At 40.3% G+C, this 21,912-nt stretch overlaps 1 protein-coding gene across 1 annotated transcript in view; it reads right to left on the bottom strand.

Annotated features, from left to right (window-relative positions):
- Positions 1 to 1,180: 1,180 nt before the first annotated feature.
- Positions 1,181 to 21,912, bottom strand: part of znf1035 (zinc finger protein 1035) — a 26,472-nt gene continuing 5,740 nt past the window's right edge. Inside the window, exons 2-4 of the mRNA XM_015038312.1 lie at positions 12,301 to 12,355; positions 10,560 to 10,617; positions 1,181 to 10,472 (exon numbers count right to left, since the gene is read on the bottom strand). Coding sequence (XP_014893798.1) covers positions 1,711 to 10,431 — 8,721 coding nt within the window. The 5' untranslated portion in view covers positions 10,432 to 10,472; positions 10,560 to 10,617; positions 12,301 to 12,355 and the 3' untranslated portion in view covers positions 1,181 to 1,710. The remainder of the gene's footprint in view (positions 10,473 to 10,559; positions 10,618 to 12,300; positions 12,356 to 21,912) is intronic.

The following is a 21,912-nucleotide window of genomic DNA, read 5'->3' as shown; positions in this document are numbered from 1 at the left end:
TTAAAGTGATATAATCTACACTTCGTTATGGGTTTCTCCTCTTTTATTAATTTCTTAAAGAGGGCTCTCCTTCTGTACATTGTCTTAAATTACCCATTTCACACTGTTCAAGAACAAATGCAGTCAGCATATGCATGTCAGTTGCCTTGAACCTTAAATAAGGTCCACCCGTTTAACACCTATTTTTTCCACATAATCAATGACCTCACTAACTGAACACGCCCCTTTTGGCAAATGATTCAGTTTCACAGAACAGCAACATGCACATCATCCCTGTTGGCTTTCTATACTTTTACTGAACCTTCTGCAAACATACTTGCAGCATAGAAGTTGAAATTTTAACAGAAACAGTGATTCGTCTCGCTAGTGTTGAGATGCTTTACCAGGTCGAGAAAGAGTCGTAATATGCTGAGTAAAGAGTTACATTTTTGATTCCGTTAGACACTAAGGCTCATTCCTCAGAGAAACAGAAACTTATCAGGGACAAGGAGACATGGTGTGATTTCAGGGAGTGTCTTCAGTCCATATAATCAGCTTGCCCTCCTCCTTCTACTCAGTCGCTGCACAGACTTTTTTTTTTTTAGAAACTCTTCTCAAACGTAATGGTAAAAGCGTCTCCTTTCAGCGCTTAAAGTGAATAAAATACATAAAGTCTGAATGCTTTTCTGGCTGATTTTATGCTCCATGTGTCAATACAAATTATGATTCATCGATTAGGATTTTCATTCTCAACACTAGTGATGTAGGACTCCTATTATTTTTGAACAACTATACATATAATAAACGGAAACTAAAGTAAACCTTATGATTTACTAAACTTTGCTAGTTGTTTGAATGTTGTTTGTTTATATATAATTACATTTCAGCAGATTTATGTCCCTCAGATTCCCATTTTTTTGTAGAATGACACTACTTCATACGAGTTTCTACATATTTAATTAGAATATGCATCCTGATGAGGCTCACATATCAGAGTAGTAAAAAAAACATCCTTTTGATATGGCCCACATCTATGTAACAATTAATAAAAACAAACTACTCACATCAGTTGTATTTTTACTTTTTCTGTACTTCCAAATGCCTCTAAGCCCCATCAGCATCCTTCAGTTACATCAAATTATTATGCTTCTTCTGAGGTAGTAAAAAGGAGGACAGAGAAACAAACGAGACCTACAAATGTATTTTAGAACTGAATTTACTGCATTAACTAATTTCCTTAAGAAAAAAAAAGTATCAGGTGGTGAAAATAACATTCCATCAAAGCATGTTTTCAGTGTCTGTACAAGACTTTTTCACATTATCAAAAAAGAAACAATTGGTAAAAGGCATACAAGAAATAAACTGAAAATTACAAAATTATATTGTACAGGAATAGTAATAGCATAGAAAGGGGGATCAAAGGAATACAATTACCAGGGTAAACCCTAATTTACACATTGTGAATCAAATATGCTAAACCTAAAGGTCGTAACCAAGCCATATTGGTCAATATTTATTCTCTTAAACAATAATTCAACAATTTTAACACAGATTTACAAACACTGTCTCTGAAACTAAGACGTTTAACTAAAAAGATGTTCTGACATACTGACGAAAGTCAAGTGCTTTATGAATATGCAACAAGTAAGGTCCAAAGAGTTGGAAGAACACATAAGTAAGGCATGAAGGGGACCATAAAATACCTTGAGTTAATTAGATGACCGGGATCCATTACTCAGAGGGTGCAGCGTGAGAAAGCTGATGTTCTTCCAGAAGGTGAGGAAAAGCAAAAGCTTTGTCACATTCTGTGCATTCGTACACGACCTCACCAACATGGCTTTCCTGATGCTGTCTAAGGAGTGCCCGCTTGCTGAATGACTTGTAGCACATGTCACAACGGTACTCTCCAGCTTGTTTTTCAGCATGCAGTCTCATGTGGTTAGATAAATCCTGGGCTGTGTAGAATTTGGCTCGACACTGGACACACTTGAAAGTCTTGTCCAGGTCAGCTGTCGTCGCGGCATGCTCTTTGGGACCATGTTGTCTGAGCTGATGCTTTCTGAGATATCGTTTCTTGGCAAATGACTTTCCACAGGTCTCACATTTGAACTCCTTCCAATTGTTGGGGTGTTTATTGTTCTGATGCTCCAGGAGGCTGCTTTTGGAGGAGAACTGCATTGTGCACTCATGGCACTTGTACAGGTCCTCTCCAGTAACGTCCACTTCCTCTTCGTCCCATGCAGCCTGATGAGCTGAACTTGCATCAGCTGGATCGGAGGTTGTGTTCTCCACTTCTTTCTGGTCTTGCAAGGCACATAGATGGCCGCAAAGAGCCTCTTTCCCCAGAAAGATTCCACTACACAGTGAACATTCATATTCAGCGGGTGTTGTAGGCCGAAGCAGTTCTTGTCCTTCAAGCTCACCTTCAGTGGCGTCGCATTCAGCCTTTTCCGTTTCAGGTGCACAATCAGGGTGCGCTGGAAAATGATGGATCAGTTCTGTGGCACTGGCAAAACATTGGTGGCAAACTGGACATATGAACCCATCTGATGAGTCTTGTTCCTGAACGTCTCCGGTTGCTGTGCCAACATGGGTTTCAAGATGACGGAGAAAGTTTTGAGATGAGGAAAAACTACTGTTGCACTGATTGCACGGATATTCCCGATCAGACCATGATGACTGCTGATGGGTGTTCCGGTGCTTCTTCAGGTGAGATGCATGAAGAAAATGTTTATTGCACTCTTTGCAAATGTAGGGTCGCTCTACTGCTTCCAAGCAGCCATGCTCTGAGAGTTCTTCTGGATCTCTGAAGCGCTCATTGCAGATGCCACAGCGGTACCTGAACTCTGTGCTATATCCAAACACACTTTTAGACTGTTTATGCTCTCCCTTTGAACCTGAAGGTGAGGCACTGTCACCTAACACTGAGTGGGTCTTCCGATGCTCGGCTCTGCTGCTCTTGCACTGGAAAATCTTATTGCAGATATCGCATGGAAAGCTCTCTTCACGGTGGGTGGACATATGCTCTGCTAATTGTGTGGGTCCAGCAAAACCGAGGTCACATTTGGAACAACGGAATGGACGACTCCTCCCATGAGAGTGCTTATGGTTCCGTAACGCAAAGAGAGTAACAAATCCTCTGCCGCATGTCTGACATTGAAACTCAGACTTATGCATACGCTGATGCTGCTGAAGCTGGGATGCCTGGAAGAAACATTTACCACATTCTGCACATTCATGTGGCTTTTTGCCCAGATGACACAACTGGTGATCCTCAAGACTTTCAGATGTTGGGAATGTCTTCCCACACACATGACATGGGAAATAAGGGGCAGAGTCAGAATCGCTGTCACTGCCAAGGTTTTGATCGTCATCACTGTCACCGTTGGTACTTACATGACTGCTTGATTGCTGGTCAGCACCCCCCCTTTGCAGATTTGCACTCCTAATGTCCCTAATTTCTTTTGGATGCCATTTTTTATAGTGTCTATACAGCGACCTTTTGGATGCGTACACTTTGCTGCAGCACTGGCAATGAAATATTTCATCAGCATGCTCTCCACTGTAATGTTCACATAAGGCTAGCCTCGTCAAAAAATGTTGGTCACACAATTTGCAGGAAAAGGGTTTGTTACTATCATGACTTGCGTTGTGATTTTCAAGCTCAGACATAGTGCTAAAGACCCTGGTGCAAAGGGAACAGAAGTACCTCTGGTGGGCCATATGCAGTTTCATGTGTCTTCTCAGGTTTCCTTGATTAGAGAACCTTCGTCCACACTTGGAACATTTATTCGCTCTTCTCTCTTGTTCCTCCCTTCCATGGTCTTCAAGGTGACTTATGAGCAATAGACCATCAGTGAAGCTTTTCTCGCATTCTGAACATTGGTACTGTACAGTTTTCTTTTCTGCATTGGAGTTGGTACTGTTGCCCTGATTTCCATAGGAGCTTTGTGTTGATTCATCTTCTGGCTCTTCCTTGCAGGGGACATTAGTTGGTGAAACCTTTGCTCTTGTTGTTGTTGCTACTGATCTGAAATTATCTTTGGACTTGGAGATAAATGCATCATCAATCTCTGCTTTAACAGGAATGTCCAGGTATTGGGTAACATTTCTACATTTTCTGATGTGATTGCGCTGTTGAGTCTTGTTCCAGAAGCCCTTGTTGCAGTATTTACAGCTGTATGGTGTTTTTGTTGCATGCGCACGCTGATGACCAATTAGTCCTGCTCTGTTATTGAAACACATGTTACACTGCTGGCAGACAAACTGATCTGAGGTGCCAGACATTAGAGCTGCTCCTGGTTTGGACAATACACCAGCATGACTACTGGATGCTTTTCCATAACTTTCATCCACAGGCTCTTCTTTAATTTTTGGGATATTGGACAGAAGTTGTTGCAGCGGAGCAGCTGACATGGGCTGAGCATCCGTTTCCAGCTTGTGTGTACTTAAAAAATGCTCTTGGAGTTGTGAAAACAGCAAGAATCGTGAACTGCAGTATGCACATGAAAAGCCTTTTGGTGGGCCCTGAGGGGATGGCTGCTTGCTTTTAGAAATGTTTGGTGAGCTAGAGATTAGAATGCAAGTTTTTTTGTGGTGTTCAAGCTGTTTTTCAGAGAAAAATCCACCACACCTGTCGCAGAGAGCACTGCCCGGCCGAGTCGCATCCTTGCACTTGGGATAATGACGTATAAGATAATCACTTCTAATAAATTTCTCTCCACAGTGCTTGCACGAATACGGTCTCTCCCCCGTGTGTAACCGCGTGTGCACATTTAATTGCCAGCTGTTTTTGAAAGCACGGGGGCAGTAGCTGCATACAAACTTCAAGTCTTTGTTAAATAAAGGATGAATTTTCACCAAAATCTTTTTCCTTATGCCATCAAGTTGTTTGGCAATATTGTCAGTTGGTTGATTACGTTCCTGCAGTGAAGTATGCGATTCATTTATTGTTCTTTTGCATTTTTTCAGCCTTTGGTGTTGTTTCAGCGTTTTCTCGTGAGAAAAGGCTGAACCGCAACGTGAACACCTGAATTTCTTTATAGTGTGGAACATAGTATTGTGTCTGGACAGTCTCCTCTCAGTTGGAAAGCTTTTCAAGCAAACCTTGCATTCAAAACTCTCCTGCTCATCAAGAGGCCTCAGGTAGCATTTACTTTGCCAACCTCTTCCAACATCTTCCAGGCTGATTTTGGGGATTCTCACCTCTAGCCGTGTCTTTTTACTTTTGCACAGAGCCTGGTGCACTTTAAGATGATCATATCGTGAAAAGCAGCTGTCACAGGCTTTGCAACGATACGGCTTTACCTCGTTATGCGTCAGAATGTGATGCCTCAGGCTTCGTGCTTTCACAAAGGTCTTGGTGCAGAATTTGCATTTCAACTCAACGTCAGCCTCCGATGGGAACTTTTCTGATGCCATATTTGCCTCAGCATTCACTTTGAGCTTTGGCTGAGATGTGTCTGACCCACCGTCACAAAAGTCTTCGTGTTTTATACACAGAGTTTGATTCTTGAATCTTTGGTTACAGTGCATACATTTGAAGGGTTGCAGACGAGTATGTGTAACACTGTGTCGAAGTAAAAGTGATCTGTACCTGAATCGCTTTGGGCAGTAGGAGCATTTAAGCTTGAACAGGTTCTTTGCATTGGAGTTTGAAGGCGTTTGTTGGCTTTTCTGACTCACTTGGATTGAGTTTGATTCAAGACTACCATTAGTTGATTGATCAGCAGAGGAGCTCTCTTGCGTTGTGATGCAAAGCAACTTGTGACGAGAGATCATGTTTGCTCCATAGTACTGACTGCATTTTGTACACTGATGGAGTGACTTATTCTTGTGGGCAATTAAATGCATTTGTAAACGGTTTTTTTTCCAAAATCTGCGGGGACAAATTGTACAACAATATCGTTTTTTCATCAGATTACTAGTGTCTTCTTCTTTAGGGGGACTGTTTATTGGAGGTGCGCAGGTCTCTGAGTGAATTTTGAGGTATATCGATTTATAAAACTGTCTTCCACAGTTGGCACAGGAAAAAGGTTTGTCCCCAGTGTGCTTAACCATGTGACGTATCAGAGAATGACGACTTGTAAATTTCTTCTTGCAGTATGGACACTGGTTTAAAGAAGATTTGGAAATGTGTGTGAGGGAGTGTGTTCTTAGTATTTGCGCATCATCAAATGTTTCTTTGCACAACGAACATCGTAACAATTTGTGGCTATTCTTCTCTTTGACAGAGTTCGAGGACTGTTGTGGTTTCATAAGAGTTTCCTCTTCAGACTTACATATGGATTTGTCTTTATTTCTGTGTGTCTGGAGATGCCTAAACAGATATACCGGATACTGAAACTTCGCCGGGCACTCTGGGCATTGAAGCATTCCCTTTTTCTCTCTAGGGTGGGAGCTTCGGTGCTGGATCAAATCTCCAATTGTGGGTAGAATCTTTCTGCAAACTGTGCATTGTATCCTCTTCTGGTGGACAACTCTGTGACTAATCAGATGAGTAAGCTTCTTAAATCCCTTTCTACACTCCAGACAGCGGTATGGTCTTTCGCCACGATGATTGCGTTCATGTTTCTTTAGTGTTGACAGAACATGAAAACATAGTCCACAAAAGCGACAGGTCAAAGTAGGTTTTGGGCAGTCTTCTGCAATGTCTGGCTGACTGGTGCTCTCTTCGGTTACTGTGTCATCTGGAGAGGATCGTTTGGGCATGACAGATTTCCTATACTTGATTATTTTGCCAGTGTGCTTAAATAACTCGTGTTTTTTCATGTGTCTGTACTTTCCAGAGGGATGGAAAAAAATTGCTGGACAGTGATTGCATTTGTACTGAATGGGGGACATTCCTGAACCTTGGGGTGCCTGCTGTTTTGCTTCTGCCCCCTTCTCTTGTGTTATGTGTACAGATTCTTTTGAGCTTGGTCTCTGCTCATTTTCCATCACAGACGTTTTACGTAATCGCACCCTCTCCCTTGCGAGGCGATTAATGGTTTCTCGCAGACAGGTTAGTTTAATATGTCTATATCTGTTGGACGCTGCTGTGAAAGCAGCCTTGCACAAGGGACAGACATATTTGTCACCAACTTTCTTCTTGCCTCCAGATATTGCATTTCGGATGCAGAAACGTAAATGCCGAGCCCTGTTGTAGGAATACTTGAAAAGTCGCGGACATAGAGGACATTTATTTAACGAACTAGTCTCAGCTGTGTAGGACAAGGAAGCCATGTTTTTCCTTTTGTGCATGTTGTAGATGTGCTTTTTGATCTTTCTCTTAGTTGAAAAAGTTTTGCCACAAAAATGACAGATATTCGTTTTGGAGATGTCAAGAAGCCTGACATAACATTGCGTCATGCTTTTATATGAAAGGTTTTGAGCCTGGATTTTCGGGGTTGGTTTTGGACTTTTTACAACAACAGGGTCTGTCTTCTTAGCCAACAGAGATTGCTTGCACCTCCCAGGAACTTTTCTGTGATGATTCAGAGCACTAGACTGTGAAAAATACACACCACACCCATTGCACCTATAAGGTGTTCGACCAGTGTGATCACGCATATGCTTGATGTAGTGATTTTTTTTGGAAAATAAGAGTCCGCACCTATTGCACTTGTGCCGACCACAGTTTTTCTTCTCTGAGATGACCTCACCACACAAATGGTCTTTGTCTTGTTCATTTTTCAACATATAAACATCACACGTCTTGCAAAATTGATAACTTAGCATTGGATGACAACAGTAGTGGTGCTCAATTAGATTGTCTACACTGTTGGCTGTGTGTAGGCAATCAGCACAGTTGTAGGTGTCGTTTATCTCTGTTGACTCCATGTTCATCAATACAACAACGGGGTGCATGAAGGGTCTCATACGTATGGAAGAAGTCAGTTGAAGTGCTGGCGGTTTCAACTGGTCCATTGGATCCTCATCAGGTCTCTTCCCTGGCGTTTCTTGAAGTTGATATGAGGTATTGTACGTTTCAACATCGCCACATGAAGACTCATCTCCAGAGAGAGGCTCCCCATACAACAAACTTGGTTCTGACAAGGAGAGATCCAACTTTTCAAATGAGTCCTTTGTATCTTCAGGAAAATTTAAATCATGTTCGACTTGTTCTTGGGTTGTAAAACTGTCATTTATTGAATTGTGGGGATCTGGATCTGGGAAGAAGGCTGAATTTGTATTCTCCTCTTGACTGTCTGATTTCTCTTCCGACAGTGAATTGACATCAAATCCTGCATCGGGTTGTAAACAAGACTTTAACTCACTGAAATCTTGTGTGTTACTTTCAGTTTTCAAAGCTCTGGTTATACATTCTGGATCTGTATGGGAGGTAGTTTTTGTGCTCTCAACTGGACTTGCCCATTCCTCTGAATGACTGGAAAGCAGATCCGTGTTCAAGATATCATTAGATGCAGTGTCATGAATGGGACTGGGACTAGATTCTGGATTTGAAGGCGAATTTGGAGCTTCCTTGTCTAGTGGGTTTCTCATTTCCTCATCAGTATGCAACTCTGTGTCTGAACTATTTTCTTTTAAAGGGAATTCTGAATTTCTGACAATATCAATAGTATCTGCAGAGATAGTCTCACTTGTGACAGTGGGACTAGACCCTTCACTTGGAGAATTTGGTGCAATCTTTAATGATGGCCTTTCATTTTCAGGAACTGCATGCAAGTTTGTGTCCAAATCACCTTGTTTTAATGGGGATTCTGTATGATCTTCCACACAGTTATGGTTTTTGTCACAAGGGTCATCAGAAATAAAGTCAGTTAGATTAGGGGTACAACCACCTTGGGAGAAAATTGGGCTTATTTTTTCTGATGGGCTCCTTTTTTCCATTTCTACAGTAGGATCAACGTCAGTACCTGAAGATGAAGGTTGCAAGGCAGAATTATTCTGACCAGAATTCTTCGAAATGCTGTCATTGATAGCAGTGGAGCCACAACAATCTGGAACTTGGGAATTCATGTTTGACTTTGCTGTATTTGTAGCCACTTTGTGTGTTTGGAGATGTTCATCTGTACCTGAACTATGTGATGACATTACATCACTGGCTACATCTTTGTTTTTACGGTCAATCATCTCTTCAGAAGACTGGCCCCTCGTATCACCCGACCTGCAACAATCTACGTCTGGAGAAAGAGTTGACTTTTCCTCCACTACAGAATTTGAAAATTGTTCATCTTTCTGTTTCTCTTGACAAATATTTGTACCTGCATTGGAGTCACTTGAATGACTATCACTCACTCCACCAAGACTTTCACAGAATTGTGATTCAGGTAACTGCAAACTGAACTCTATGTCGGGGTTGTTGCTACTTGAGATGCTTTCACTTTGCTCATCATCATTGCAATCTGAAGAACTTGCTTCATTCAGGGTCAGCGGGTAAGATGCGTCCTTCTGGATTCCTCTTTCATGTTGGTCAGTTTCTATTAGTTCATCTTTGCCATTAGTGGGAACTGGACTTAACGATGTTTTTTCATTAAGAAGTTCCTCATTCAATGAGTCTGATTTTTCCCAAAGTTTTTCTATGGCCTGACTTTTTTGCAGCATGTTGTCATTTACAACTGGGTCTTGATCACCAGTTGAGTCAGTTAAGTTTGGAGGCTCATCCTCCTTGTCCACTAGATGCTGACGACTTCCATCTCCAGAACATTTCTCAGTCATTTGGAAGTCTGAATATGCAGCTTTTCCAAGATCCCTGTCCACGTCAATCTTTTGTTTTTGATGATGATAAACATTTCCATCGCATTCATTCCCTTTCGTCCTTGCATCAGAAGAGGTAGCAGAAGAGTGATTGTGTTCCCTGTAACCTTTGACTGAAAATGAACTTGTCTCTGACATATTAGGACACAGTCTTGCATTCTGTGAATTTTGATTTCCAGCTGGAGGGTAAAGGTATTTTGTTGAGCTTTCATTTGAAACAATGTCCGTTTTTGGCCGAGGGAAAACATTCGCTTGAGTGAATTTGCATGAGGGCCTTGCCTCCCTTGCATCAGTGTCGGAGTAGTTTGTAGCAGAGGAGTTCCCACGATATGACATGTTCCGCATGTCTCGGTCTTGCTTAGGATGATGAAAATCAGGTGCAAATGAAGAATGATACGATCCCGATGTTGAAAACTGGTTTGAAGAGTAATTGGGAAAATCTCTGTTCCTGCATCTTTGTGGGTAATCCCTTCCCATTTGTTGTCTATCAGCTTGCCATTGTCTTTCATAGTACCTATTATAGGCACAGTCTGATCTTGGAGTTTCAAAACTGTTATTTCTGCAATAGTTTGCGTTGAAGTTTGTGTGTGGTACAGGGACTTCTCGTGAGCCCCGTGTACCGGAGAAGTCATGATGTCCAGTGAAGTTCCCTATATGCTGGGACAGAGGTCTACCCGAGTCCGCAGTCCTCCTTCGAGGATCTGATGAACGAGGTGGAATGTTTGGGAAGTATGAATTCCAACCATGAGCCATTCTCTAGCGGGACCAGGCGGAATCGGTTTTTGCATCCAATCCTGAAAGTACACAGACAAGAGAAAAACAAATGTTTTAGTAAAATCTTTGACAACCAATATACTACAGCAGAAAGAATATTTGTTCACCTCTATTTCGACAAACAAGCACCATCCCAGGTTATCGGGGCCTCATCTGGTAGGCAGCCTGCATTAAAATATGTAGGAATATTTGTCAATACTCCATGTCTCTTCAAAGTCATAGAGTATGGCTGTTAAAATAAGTATTTAACACATCACCAATTTTCCAAGTAATTATCTTTCTAAAATAATTACTTAGAAAACCTGCCTATTGGTGCAAAACAACATCAGTCAAACCCAAGGTTTTTCTTAAAAAGGCGTCTCATTACAACACACAGTCAGCATTTATATTACGATAATGTACTTTGTCCAGATGAGACCAAAATTTTAAGTGAATTGACATTTTGGCAGTTTGTATTTGAGACAAATTAAGTATCTGGGCTTTTTTAGGCAATTATAACACCCAGACAGAGGGTGAAACATAACATCAATTTAGGCTTCAACCTCAACAATAATAATTATTATATACTGCAGCAATCCATGCAATAAAAATATTTCATGGATCTCAGAGCTTTATTTAAATAATAGGCAGGACTAGTGCACAAAGTAAGGCACCCTGAGATCCCTTTGCCTTAATTTGTGTAGACAAATCACTGTGTGGCCCCTTTACAACACTCAGTAGCCCTCCTCAGCTCCTGCTGTCGCTACACGCAATGGGATGAATATATGTTGATTACAACTCAAAACCACAACCATTCATACACTGCAAATGGAAATGCACTGAAATTGGATGGAGATGAACGAGACATTAACCGACATGACAGAAACTTGATAATGCAGAAGGGGCTCAAGTTACACCATTTCACCCCCCAGGACCCTGCTGCTGTGTGGTACTGCATGTGTTACACAGGGGCAGATGAATTCCCCATCTAGAACCAGCTAGCTCTCCAACCAGTCTAAGCCCTTTCCAGCCACCCTGCAATACTATAGCAAAGCACATGGCTGAGGACCCTCAAGACTTCCTTGGAACCAGCAGAGTGTTGTTTCATTTTCAAGCATTGGTGCTGCAGAAGAAACTACTCGTGGTTAAAGTCTAGTGCAATTCACCACAACCTGTTTAAATATTAAAGGCATGAAATCAGGCATCCAGCAAACCAAGATAGTCTTAATGGTGTCGATGCCCTTGCTGCCAAGAAGTTGGTCACAAACATAATTTAGAGCTACATCCCCAACGCTCAACTTGCATAGGAACTCACAATGCTTTGATTGGCCGTTTACCATGTGCTGGCTGGTGAATGAAGGTTTTTTTTCCTCTAGTCCAGCTACAGATTGGACTAGAGTGTTTTCGGGGCTAAGGCCAGGTTGGGTCTGGGTGGAAACACAACGATCTGCTGCTCAGTGAACACTATGACTACTTCATCACTGAAACTGGTTTAGTGATGAACCAGTTTCATCGCTAAAGGGTAAAACTTTGGAAAGAAGCCATTAGGTTAAATGGAGTACTAAAGAGAAGAGCACACAAGTAAGTATGAGTTAGCATTTGGAATGGACCACCTCCTACTGTCTCTGATGAAGCCTCAACTCTAGTTTACACCAAGTCTGGATTTGTGAACTCCACATTTTAGAATTAATTTTGGTAATAACACAAATTTATTCTTAAATAGGCCAACTTCTTTCTGTCCTTAGTTCTTTTTGTCGGTTTACTCAAGAGATAATGAGTTCCTTTTAACTAAACTAAATTCAAGACAAATGTATGCATTAGACAAAACATATCTATAATACAAAGGAGCAAAATATTCAAAAGTGTTACCTGATGGTAAGGCGTCTCCTGGTATGTGAATCTTGAGGAAGCTGGTCCTGACCATCTGCAAGAATAATAAAAGGATTGTTATTAGCAGACTATGCATTCATAATATCAGTAAAACTACTTTTTTGTTTGAGAAGTCAACAGATCTTGCTGCTTTTGGATGTCTGTACTATAGTGATTAGGGGCACATCGATCAGAAAAGTGCAGTGTTCTGGTCGATGGTGGATCATTAAAGAGCCTGACCTGCCAATTCCGATTTTGGCTGCCATTTCTTTTTTTGTTGTTGTTTGAAATGTCATTAAATACAGCGAGAAGGTCGAAGGTTGATTATTGTTAACTGTAAACATGCAGATGTGACCTGGTGAGTGGGTCTATCAGTCAAACCTCTCTCATGGCAAAGCAAAAATGAGGACAGTGGTTGGTTTTTAGACCTTTGCCTAAAAACAGGTAAATAGAATTGGTGGATAAGCTTGGCATCACATGCAAGTATCGGCCAATCACTGACGTTCCAAAATTGTATTGGTGCACCCCTAGTGGAGTACAATAATAAAACTACCCCTCTTGTTCTGACAAAGAGGAAGAGAATAAACAAAGGAAAACAGCAGTCTCAGATATCCTGCAGCAATTGCCTGTGAGAGAATTTGCCACAGCACACCATGTTCAACGTTCCACAAATTCCTACTGCACCACAGCGCAAGGTTCATAGACTCAAGCATAGGAACATGCAATTCAATTCAATAGGTTTAAAAGCATAGTGCTGCTGGTTCTACTTTCTGCCTGTAATCAATTTTATTATAGTCAGCAAAGTGCAATAACATGATATATTAGCAATATGGTTGTGGAAGTTTCGGTTGCACAGAACAAGAAGCAAAAATTCCACCTGCTTGATATTCACCAGCTTCCAGAGGATAGCTGCCATATTTGGTCTACTTCACAAGGCAACATGTTTGCAAACCTCACCTATGGCCTTTAGGGGTTTATCACCAACTTACTACTAACTTCTGTGGTTTAGGTCAGCAAAAAGAAGCGCAAAACAGGACTTACACATATAGAAAAAGTTGGCAAATTTCTATGAGTAAATAATTACCTGAAAGACTTTACATTTCTGGCCATGCTGAAACAAAATTTCTAACCACACTCCTTTTTCACAGTTAAAGTGACAGTTTCTTTAATTAGTACTGTAGCAACAACATCAAAAATAATGTTACAATTCCTTAAATACAGGTAGTTAGTTGAGCAAAACAAAACAAAACACGCATATGGCACTTGCTGACCATTTTAAATGCAATGCAGTCAAAATCCTACAAGGTCACATTAACTGAATACAACTAACATGAATAAAACTAGCTCATGCGGTTCTGACTCTACCACAAAGGAGTTTGAAACTTTATGGTTCTGTGTGTTGCTCCAAATTAAGCATCCTGGAGAATTTAGAGGGTGTGATGAATAACTGGGGCAAAACGAAAAACAAAACAAAAACTTTGCCCAAAATAGTCTTTTTCCTAAACAGGAAGTTGAGCCTCTATCATTTCAAACTCCAAATACTTCCTTAAGAAAAGCAGATTCCTTAACCCATCTCCATAAAAGAGAAACACTGCTAACTATCTTTTCTAGCATACAGACAGAGTAACTACAAAGGTGAACAGGAGAGACCTGTTTGATTAGTCTATTCTAAAGCTAATTCACTGTTCATCCTATGGAGCTGTTCTTGCTTTCACTCTGATAACTTAGTCATGCATGAAGCATAAATAGTACAAGTCTCAACAATGCTCTTCCCAATTTGCAAGACTTTACCCGTTTACACTGGTTTGGTTTCAGCAGAAGCAAAGTTCTACGCTTTCATGAGTTTAAAAATCAAAGACTTAGGACAATTTATTCTTGAGATCCTTGAAAAAATCGGATGATTGTGAAGTTGACCTGTGACTAGTTGACTCATTATTTTGAGATATAGTAAAATTGATGATCCTACCTAGTAGCCAATTAATCTGGATCCATTATGCAAAGAGGGTTGAGTCTCATAGTACATGGCAACTTTTTAGGATTTACAGTGTTCTGGAAGGTAAATGGTCGACATTTGTAAAGCGATTTATCAAGTCTGAGGGCTCCAAAGCCCTTTACAACACAATGAGTCACTCCTCCATCCATGCACACATTGATGGAGCTGTAACTGTTGGGTAAAACTAATCATTGTTTTATCATTTTATTTGAGTGTTTTATCTAAATGTGATCAGTTACCTAACTGGCTCTGACCAGTTATTCTTTAAGATTCTTTCTTTAGCTATGATGCAATTTCCCACTCAAGGGGTCCATCTGTTCTGTTATCTCAGCACTGTTCCACTGAAGAAGGTCATCATAATAAAACCCAATTCCCAAGCAGAATTGAGCAGAGCTCACCAATCTTTGATCCTGAGCGGGTTAGAGGTTGTGGATCGCTCCCTTTGCAAAGGAAGCCATAAAAACCTCATTGGTCTTGTGTCTGGTTCTTTACAGGTCTTGAGCTAATTTTAAAAACCCCAACAGTAACATTGTAGCCTCAACTACCTTAAGATCAACAAGCGCAATGTTGTCATTCAATCAGCGCCACACTGACCAGGTTCAGACTCAAAGTCTACAGACATTCATCTCAAAAATTGCGAACCATAGAGAGCATTAATATGAGAAGTTGATACATCCCTGGAATCTCTGAAGGTACTGCAGATTCGTAGCTCAGGTGAAAAAAACTGTAGAAAGGAAAACTATTCTTATAACACTATCAATCTGGAATTCTTTAAAGAATGAAAAGAAGAAGGACATTGTTGGAAAATAGGCAAAAAGTAAGTAAGTAAGGGTCAGAACAAATATGTATTGCTTCTTCCACAAATATGTGGAAGAAGCAATACCAAGCTGTTTGGCCTACATCCAAAATGATGTGTGTGATAAAAGACCAGAGCCCCTTCTCCAAGGGTGTGTGGCTTTCACCAGTTCAGTCAACCCTGGGCCAGATTTGTCTTCACTAGCAGATCCTGTGTCAATTTTCCTTGTTTTTCATGACTTGATTTGATAAGCAGACTGCATTCCTTGAGTAGTTTGTGGTTTACATAACTGCTGGAGTGAAGGCTGGACCTTGCAAGATAAATAGTTTTCATTATGTTTGGTCAGCAAAGAATTTCTATAGACCAAATGAAATATGGGTTTATTTGACTCAGCCACTCCATCCAGACGGAGGATGAGTTGTAATATAATTTTAGGCTTTAATCTTCACTCCTTGACACTTGATTGATTTAAGCACAACCTCAAAGTTCCCCAACTGAGTGCTGCTGCAAATGACAATATCAATGGGTCAACCACAGATACCGCACACTCATGGTCCAGCCATGTTTTCATGTTTCTGCCATATTATACTCTTGGCAAGAATCAAATCAGACACAAACCGGCTAAAGTGAAACTTCCCAAGGGACAAGGGGCCAATGACTCAATATTACTCTGAATGTACAATGGCCCAGTCAAACCCTAAATCTTTGACTTAGTTAAGAATCTCAGGAAATACTTCAAAGTTGATTGTCATAGGAGCTTCAAATCTGCCTGAGCTTGAATCTTTGAGAGGAAGACCAGGAAAATAGTTGAGACACCATACAAAGGGCTGACTGGTGACATTACTAGCCTAGTTGCCTTGCAGCAAATCTTGCTTTCATATTTTATTCCAGGGTTTTTTTTTTTTTGTATGAAACATGTTCATCCCCCACTGACCTGGATTTTCTCCAGGTACTCTAGTTTCCTTCAACACTCGAAAGGACAACATGCATACTATGTAACTGGCTGATATGAATTCCCCTCATGTGTGTGCTGTTGATCCTGTATGTCCTGCCTTTTGGCCACTCAAAACTGGACAGAGCTCGCAGGTCCACTACAACCCTGTAAGAATTAACCAGGAAAAAACAGATGGATGTGCAAAGCTGGTGGAGACATGCCCCACAGACTTGTAGCTTTAATGACAGTGAAACCTTCTACAAAGTAATATCTCAAGAGAGTCTGAACACAAATGCGTGCAAACATTTCAGATATGTTAAAGATTTTAGCATTATTCCTTTCATTATCATACCAATAGTGTTGTTGATTTATTGAATTAATTACATTGAAAAATATGATGATATGTGATTAAATGTGGAAGGGCTAAAGAGGTGTGAATACTTTTGGAAGACATTCCCCTCAAAGAAAAAGCCACAACGTTGCTTGAGAAAGTAGTTCACACATTATGCCTACCACTGTCTGCCGAAGGAGGCACTTCAGACACACTCAATCCTCCTCAAAGAAACCCACTGAAAGGGGAAAAAAAGGAAGAAAAAAAAATCATCTACAGAATGTTGTGTGACAAGAGGGGATATCACAAGACGAGGTGGTCCAAATCAGGTGGGACCAGGAGAGCAGTGATTGTTAGAATGCTTGCAAGAGAAAGCAAGAGTGAGCACAAAATTACCATGCTTTGGACTTTGTAAGCCTTGATTATTCCCAATGGAGCTGTACCATTTTGTTGTTTCCTTTTCTGGGTAAAGTGCAATGGACTCAACATATTAATTTCTTGTCTATGTCATTCCAGTTGCTGACCAACAGTTCTGGCAGCTTATTGCAAGAGCTCAGCAAGTTTGGCAAGGGACTGTGTTTCTCCTCCCCTCCCCCATCTGGTGAAAGCACATGGCTTTGGAATGTGAATCCTCCATCACAGGACAGAGAAATCATTCAAAGACTTATCCTTAAGGAACTGATTTGACCGACCATTTAGATGTCAGTGCCATCTACAGACTGGGTAGAACTGATGTTACAGAACATTTGCATAACTATGCCCGTCTCAAAGCATAGCCAACTAATTGATGCCAAAAACCTTGATTCAGGAAAAATGCAATCCCTGCCTGCTTCTCAGTAGTCTTTTTAGTGATTAAAGTAAGGGCTATGTTTCAACACCATCACCTACATGGCTACCTACTGCAAAGTAATCTACTAATAATACTACAGTTATTCTTTGACCAATCAAAAAGAGAAAACATATAAGTAAGAAGGCTGTAATAGGTGCAACCACTGTATGGCCCTGTAGGTGTGGGAAAGGGCAGCAGTCAAGACTTCTTTACATCATATAAAGTAGAGGCAGGGGACAAAATCTATTTTCCGATCCATCGATTAATGAAACGCCATTTTCCTATTAAGTTAATCACCTAATTTAGACAGAAACAAATCATGGAACTCTGGAGCTCACAAATGCCACGTCTGGACAGTTTGCCTTGAACACCAACCAGAAACACCAGAGCATGGCTGAGCAAGAAAAGACAGCCAATATGCTGCACACTAAAGGAAAAAAAAAAAAAAAAACAAAACCCTGGAAAGACATCATATGCAGGCTGTGTTTAAAATTGGCTGAAAAGTTTGAGGAAAAATGACAAACATGAGAAACAATTTTATACTCTTCCACTCAGGTTTACAGTGCCTCCCACTGTAAACCACAAGACAGTCAAACGATTCGGAAAATAAAACCTATTGCTCTTACGTAGCTCTTATCTCAAAGGATTTGAAAACGTCAACAGTCATTGAGAATCAGGAATTAATATAGGAATCTCCACACTATGTGACCAAAGTCACAAGATCACTAAGCTGGCAGTACAACTCTAACCTGTGATGCAAGGACAACCACTGCAATAAAATCCTAGTCAACTGCAAAGTTATGCACTTTCTGATGTGTGCCTACCAACGTGTGGTGCTAAGAAGGATTGAGACACTGATAAGGTGAAAGATTTTGGACTCGTTTACCTGTTAGTTCAATCAGTTGTCTATGAGTTTAGTGAAGATCTCCAAACATATCTTTCAGAGGTGTTGACACACTTAAGGATTTTTTTAAGCATGTGGTTTCATTTCGATTGTCAGATTTTTTTACCCATTGAACTAAAGCATTTTTGGTTCTTCATTATTATAGATGCATAGAAGTTGGTAGTTAAATTGTCAAGTGCCTAAAGATGACCACCCTTTAATACTACATGATCAAGGTCAGACAGTATTTCAACAAAAATATTCTGGAAACGCTTGAACATGGGGAAGATGAACCACCGAGATGGGTATGTTAGTCTTACTTATTTACAGCTCAAGTTTTGCTTGGCAATTTTCCAAAGCGCCTTGCCATCTGAGGAGTGGAGAAATTGTTATACTGAAGGAATCTGCTACATGATTTAGGTACTGAAATGCTTTTGTTCACACCTCTGGGTAATTATTCTTGCCAACCATACTGTACTGTGCAGCGTTGCCAGGTTTCCAGGGAGTATCATAATGGCTTGTATGGAAACTTTGTTTAGCATTACAGAAATATAAATTTCAGTATCATTTGTGTCATTGTACCTACAAAATAAAATATCAGACCCATGTGGCCCTGTTATAATCTCACATAAGGGCATTGTGGATATTTATTGTGCAAAAACAGGGCACTAACATATCTCAAAGCCTAACATGCTAGAAAAAACCTTTTCTGAACTGCTCTCCATGGCCACAATTAACTCTGAGGAGAGCATCTGACTGCTCAACACATATTACGCCCTTGATATGTTGTTGGTATACCACAGTTCCCCTGTGTGATTTGTCATAACCAGAGCTTCACCACCAATCTAGATTGATCCTGAATGTCCAGATACAGACATGTGACAACTAAAGGTGCAACCTTTACGATCAGTAAAAAAAAAAAACCTTCAATATTGTACAAGAGTAAAGTAATCCTCAAAGGTTGAGTACAATGGTACTCCAAGCAACAGCAGAATAAAGTTAGCCATGCCCATTCTCCCTGAAAAGAGAAGCGATCCAAATTCACTACATAACTTTTGGCATGTAGCGAATTTGTGTATCAGTACTTATTACATTTATGTAATTGTTGCTACTCAAAGATTCAGTACAAACTGCCTCAAAATCCCTAAAATAATTAAAAACTGGAGGAGGCGAGGTAGCAGCATACCTTACTCAACCCATCATCTAGGACTAGTATGTAACTAGTCCTTCAGTATACTAGATGACAGGATGCTGGTAGCTCCTGCATTGTTTTTAATTATTTTATGCATTTTGAGGCAGTTTGTACTGAACCTTTGAGTAGCTTATATGCAACAATTACATAAATGTAATAAATAAGTACATATGCACTTAAGTGCATAAGTACTTAAGTCTACAGTACACTGTGTTTCCAAGAATTATAACCATTAGGGACACTTGAACACTTAATAGTACGCTTCGCCTACTATTTATTGGTGGTCAGAGATTCCTGGTGGCACCAGTACGGCTGCCATGTTGTAGTTACTAATCAGTAGCTTACCACCACTGGTGTGAATGGGTGAATGACTGAATGCAATGTGAAGCACTCTGGACTTGATGAAGCACTATATGACCACAGGCTATTTACCATAAACCTACAAGACTATGAACCTGAAACCGTAAACCTAACAAATAATATTGTAAATCATTCCACCCCTAAACTTTAGTGTACATACTGTGCACTTCAGTCTTGCATAAAGACCAAATATCTGATGCTATAAGACTCACTACCATTTTTTCAGCAGACAGATAAAGCAATCACTATTTTACATTTATATTTGTGGCTGACAAAGACTATATTTATCAGCTTTGTCATGGCAAAGGAACACAGAAGATAACCAAGATGGCGCCTCACTAAGGCACACAGTTGCTGTGGTTGCGTAGGCAGCACAAGCTTCAAACACGTGACATTAAAGCTTCCTGTAAAATGAACAGCTGCAGTCACACCTCGGAGGACAGTGAGCAGGGCTCCAGGCTTGGTGAACTGGATAGGTTAATGGCAAGCCTTCACTCTTATTCAGCTTAGGAAACAATGAGTTTCTGACCAGTAACAGGTCTCAGAAAAAGCAGTTCATTTCCTTCTGATGCTGTGTGCAAGTCAGAGCAGATCCAAAATCAGAAAGTCTTGGGAGTCACGCCAAACCTCTCTACCAATGGTTTACCAAAGACAAAGAATTCAAAATAAAAATGCTATTTTAGCATTTTTAGGTAAAAAAAAAGAAAAAAAGAAAACTGCTTTGCGTATGGATACATGTCTACTTTCTTTTCATATTTAGACAAACTTCAGTCCATTTTGGGGGGAGTTTTATATGGAAGACCAACAAATGTAGGAAAAGGATGCATATTCCATTTTTTTTTATATACTACAAATAAAAGTCTGAATAGAATGGCACAAAGTCACATATCGACCTTTTTTTGCTGTAACGCAGACCTACACACTAACATCACGTGTTTAATACAAAGGATTTAATATGGCGCTGGGAACAACCTTTGCAGCTAAAACTGATTCAACAGTTCTGAAAAGGTTTTCAACATGGTTTAGAGGAGAGGGATTGAAGGAATATGTGACCATTCTTTTAGGAGGCAATTTTATGAAGTGAGACACCAATGCTTAAAGAAAACTTTAGCTTGTTGTCCCTGGTTTAACTCATTCCCAAGGTTTGTCTTCAGGTTGAGGTCAAGATTCTGATCAGTCAAGTTTCTCTATTATATATATATATAAAGGGGTGTTGAGTTCAGAATGACATCATGTCTTAGCTTTCTTCTGGATGTGGTGTTATAGATGTTTTGGTAGGTTTGCAGTTGAACTATAGTCTGGTAAAGGATGTAAATGGTGCAGAGAGATATTCAAAGCTTGGCATAGAGCCTTCCAATATAATTATGCTTTAAAGTTCTCCACGAATTGATCCCTCAACTCTCATTTGCTCCCTAGTCTACATAATGATGTTTGTTCTAAAGTGTTGTTTAACTATGTAGTCAATTACCAATCCAAGTTCCCTAAACCAGCTATATTCTTCATGTTTTTGAAGTTTCCCTGTTGCCACCTACCAAATTCAAATGAATATCATTGTCTGACTTTTGCAGAACATAAAATGAGTCAAGTGTACTGAAGTAGAGTCACATATGAAATGTGTAAGCTTTAGCACATTGCCTTTTAAGCTGTATGGGCCTAAACAGCACAGTGGACATACAAATAGAGGTCCACACAGCTGGACCCATGTTAGAAATCTGATCACAACTGAAAGCAACTTGTTGCACTGAATCTCATTGAAGGTAACCAGAGTAAAAAAGGGCCATTTATGTACAACATTTTACATGGCTATAATGGGTTAAACAAGCTAAAGAGGAGATTATTTTTCCAAAGAACTCTTCCAAATAAAATTAACCTCTGCCGAGATTTACATATTGCCATCATAAATGGGAAAGTGTATAAATCTAGACTGCAAAAAAACACACACCCTTCCTTAGGAGCAACAAAACAAGAACATGTAAGAATGTCACTAAGATCAGACTGGAGGTCAAAATAAATATCAAAAATAAATACTAAAGGTGTGCCGATCGATCGGCCGCCGATCATAATCGGCCGATTTCTGTGAAAAAGTGTATGATCGGTGATCGCCGATCACGGTCTGTTGTTGCCGACCACCTGTATCTCATTCGCAGTCTGCGTGAGCAGCTGACATCCGCTTTCCTTCACACTGCGCAAGTGCGCCGCAGTAAATCCTAGGTAATATGATGTGAAACTACAACGCCCAGAGTGAACGGGGAAGTTTGCGTGTTGCGGTGGAAATTTACCTCGGAGGTGAAGCA

This window comes from Poecilia latipinna, unplaced genomic scaffold, assembly GCF_001443285.1.
Source record: "Poecilia latipinna isolate Pla-1442-1.1 unplaced genomic scaffold, P_latipinna-1.0 Scaffold437, whole genome shotgun sequence".
NCBI classification, from domain to species: domain Eukaryota; kingdom Metazoa; phylum Chordata; class Actinopteri; order Cyprinodontiformes; family Poeciliidae; genus Poecilia; species Poecilia latipinna.
The sequence above is the reverse complement of the archived record's forward strand: the minus strand, read 5'-3'. Positions and strand labels throughout refer to the sequence as shown.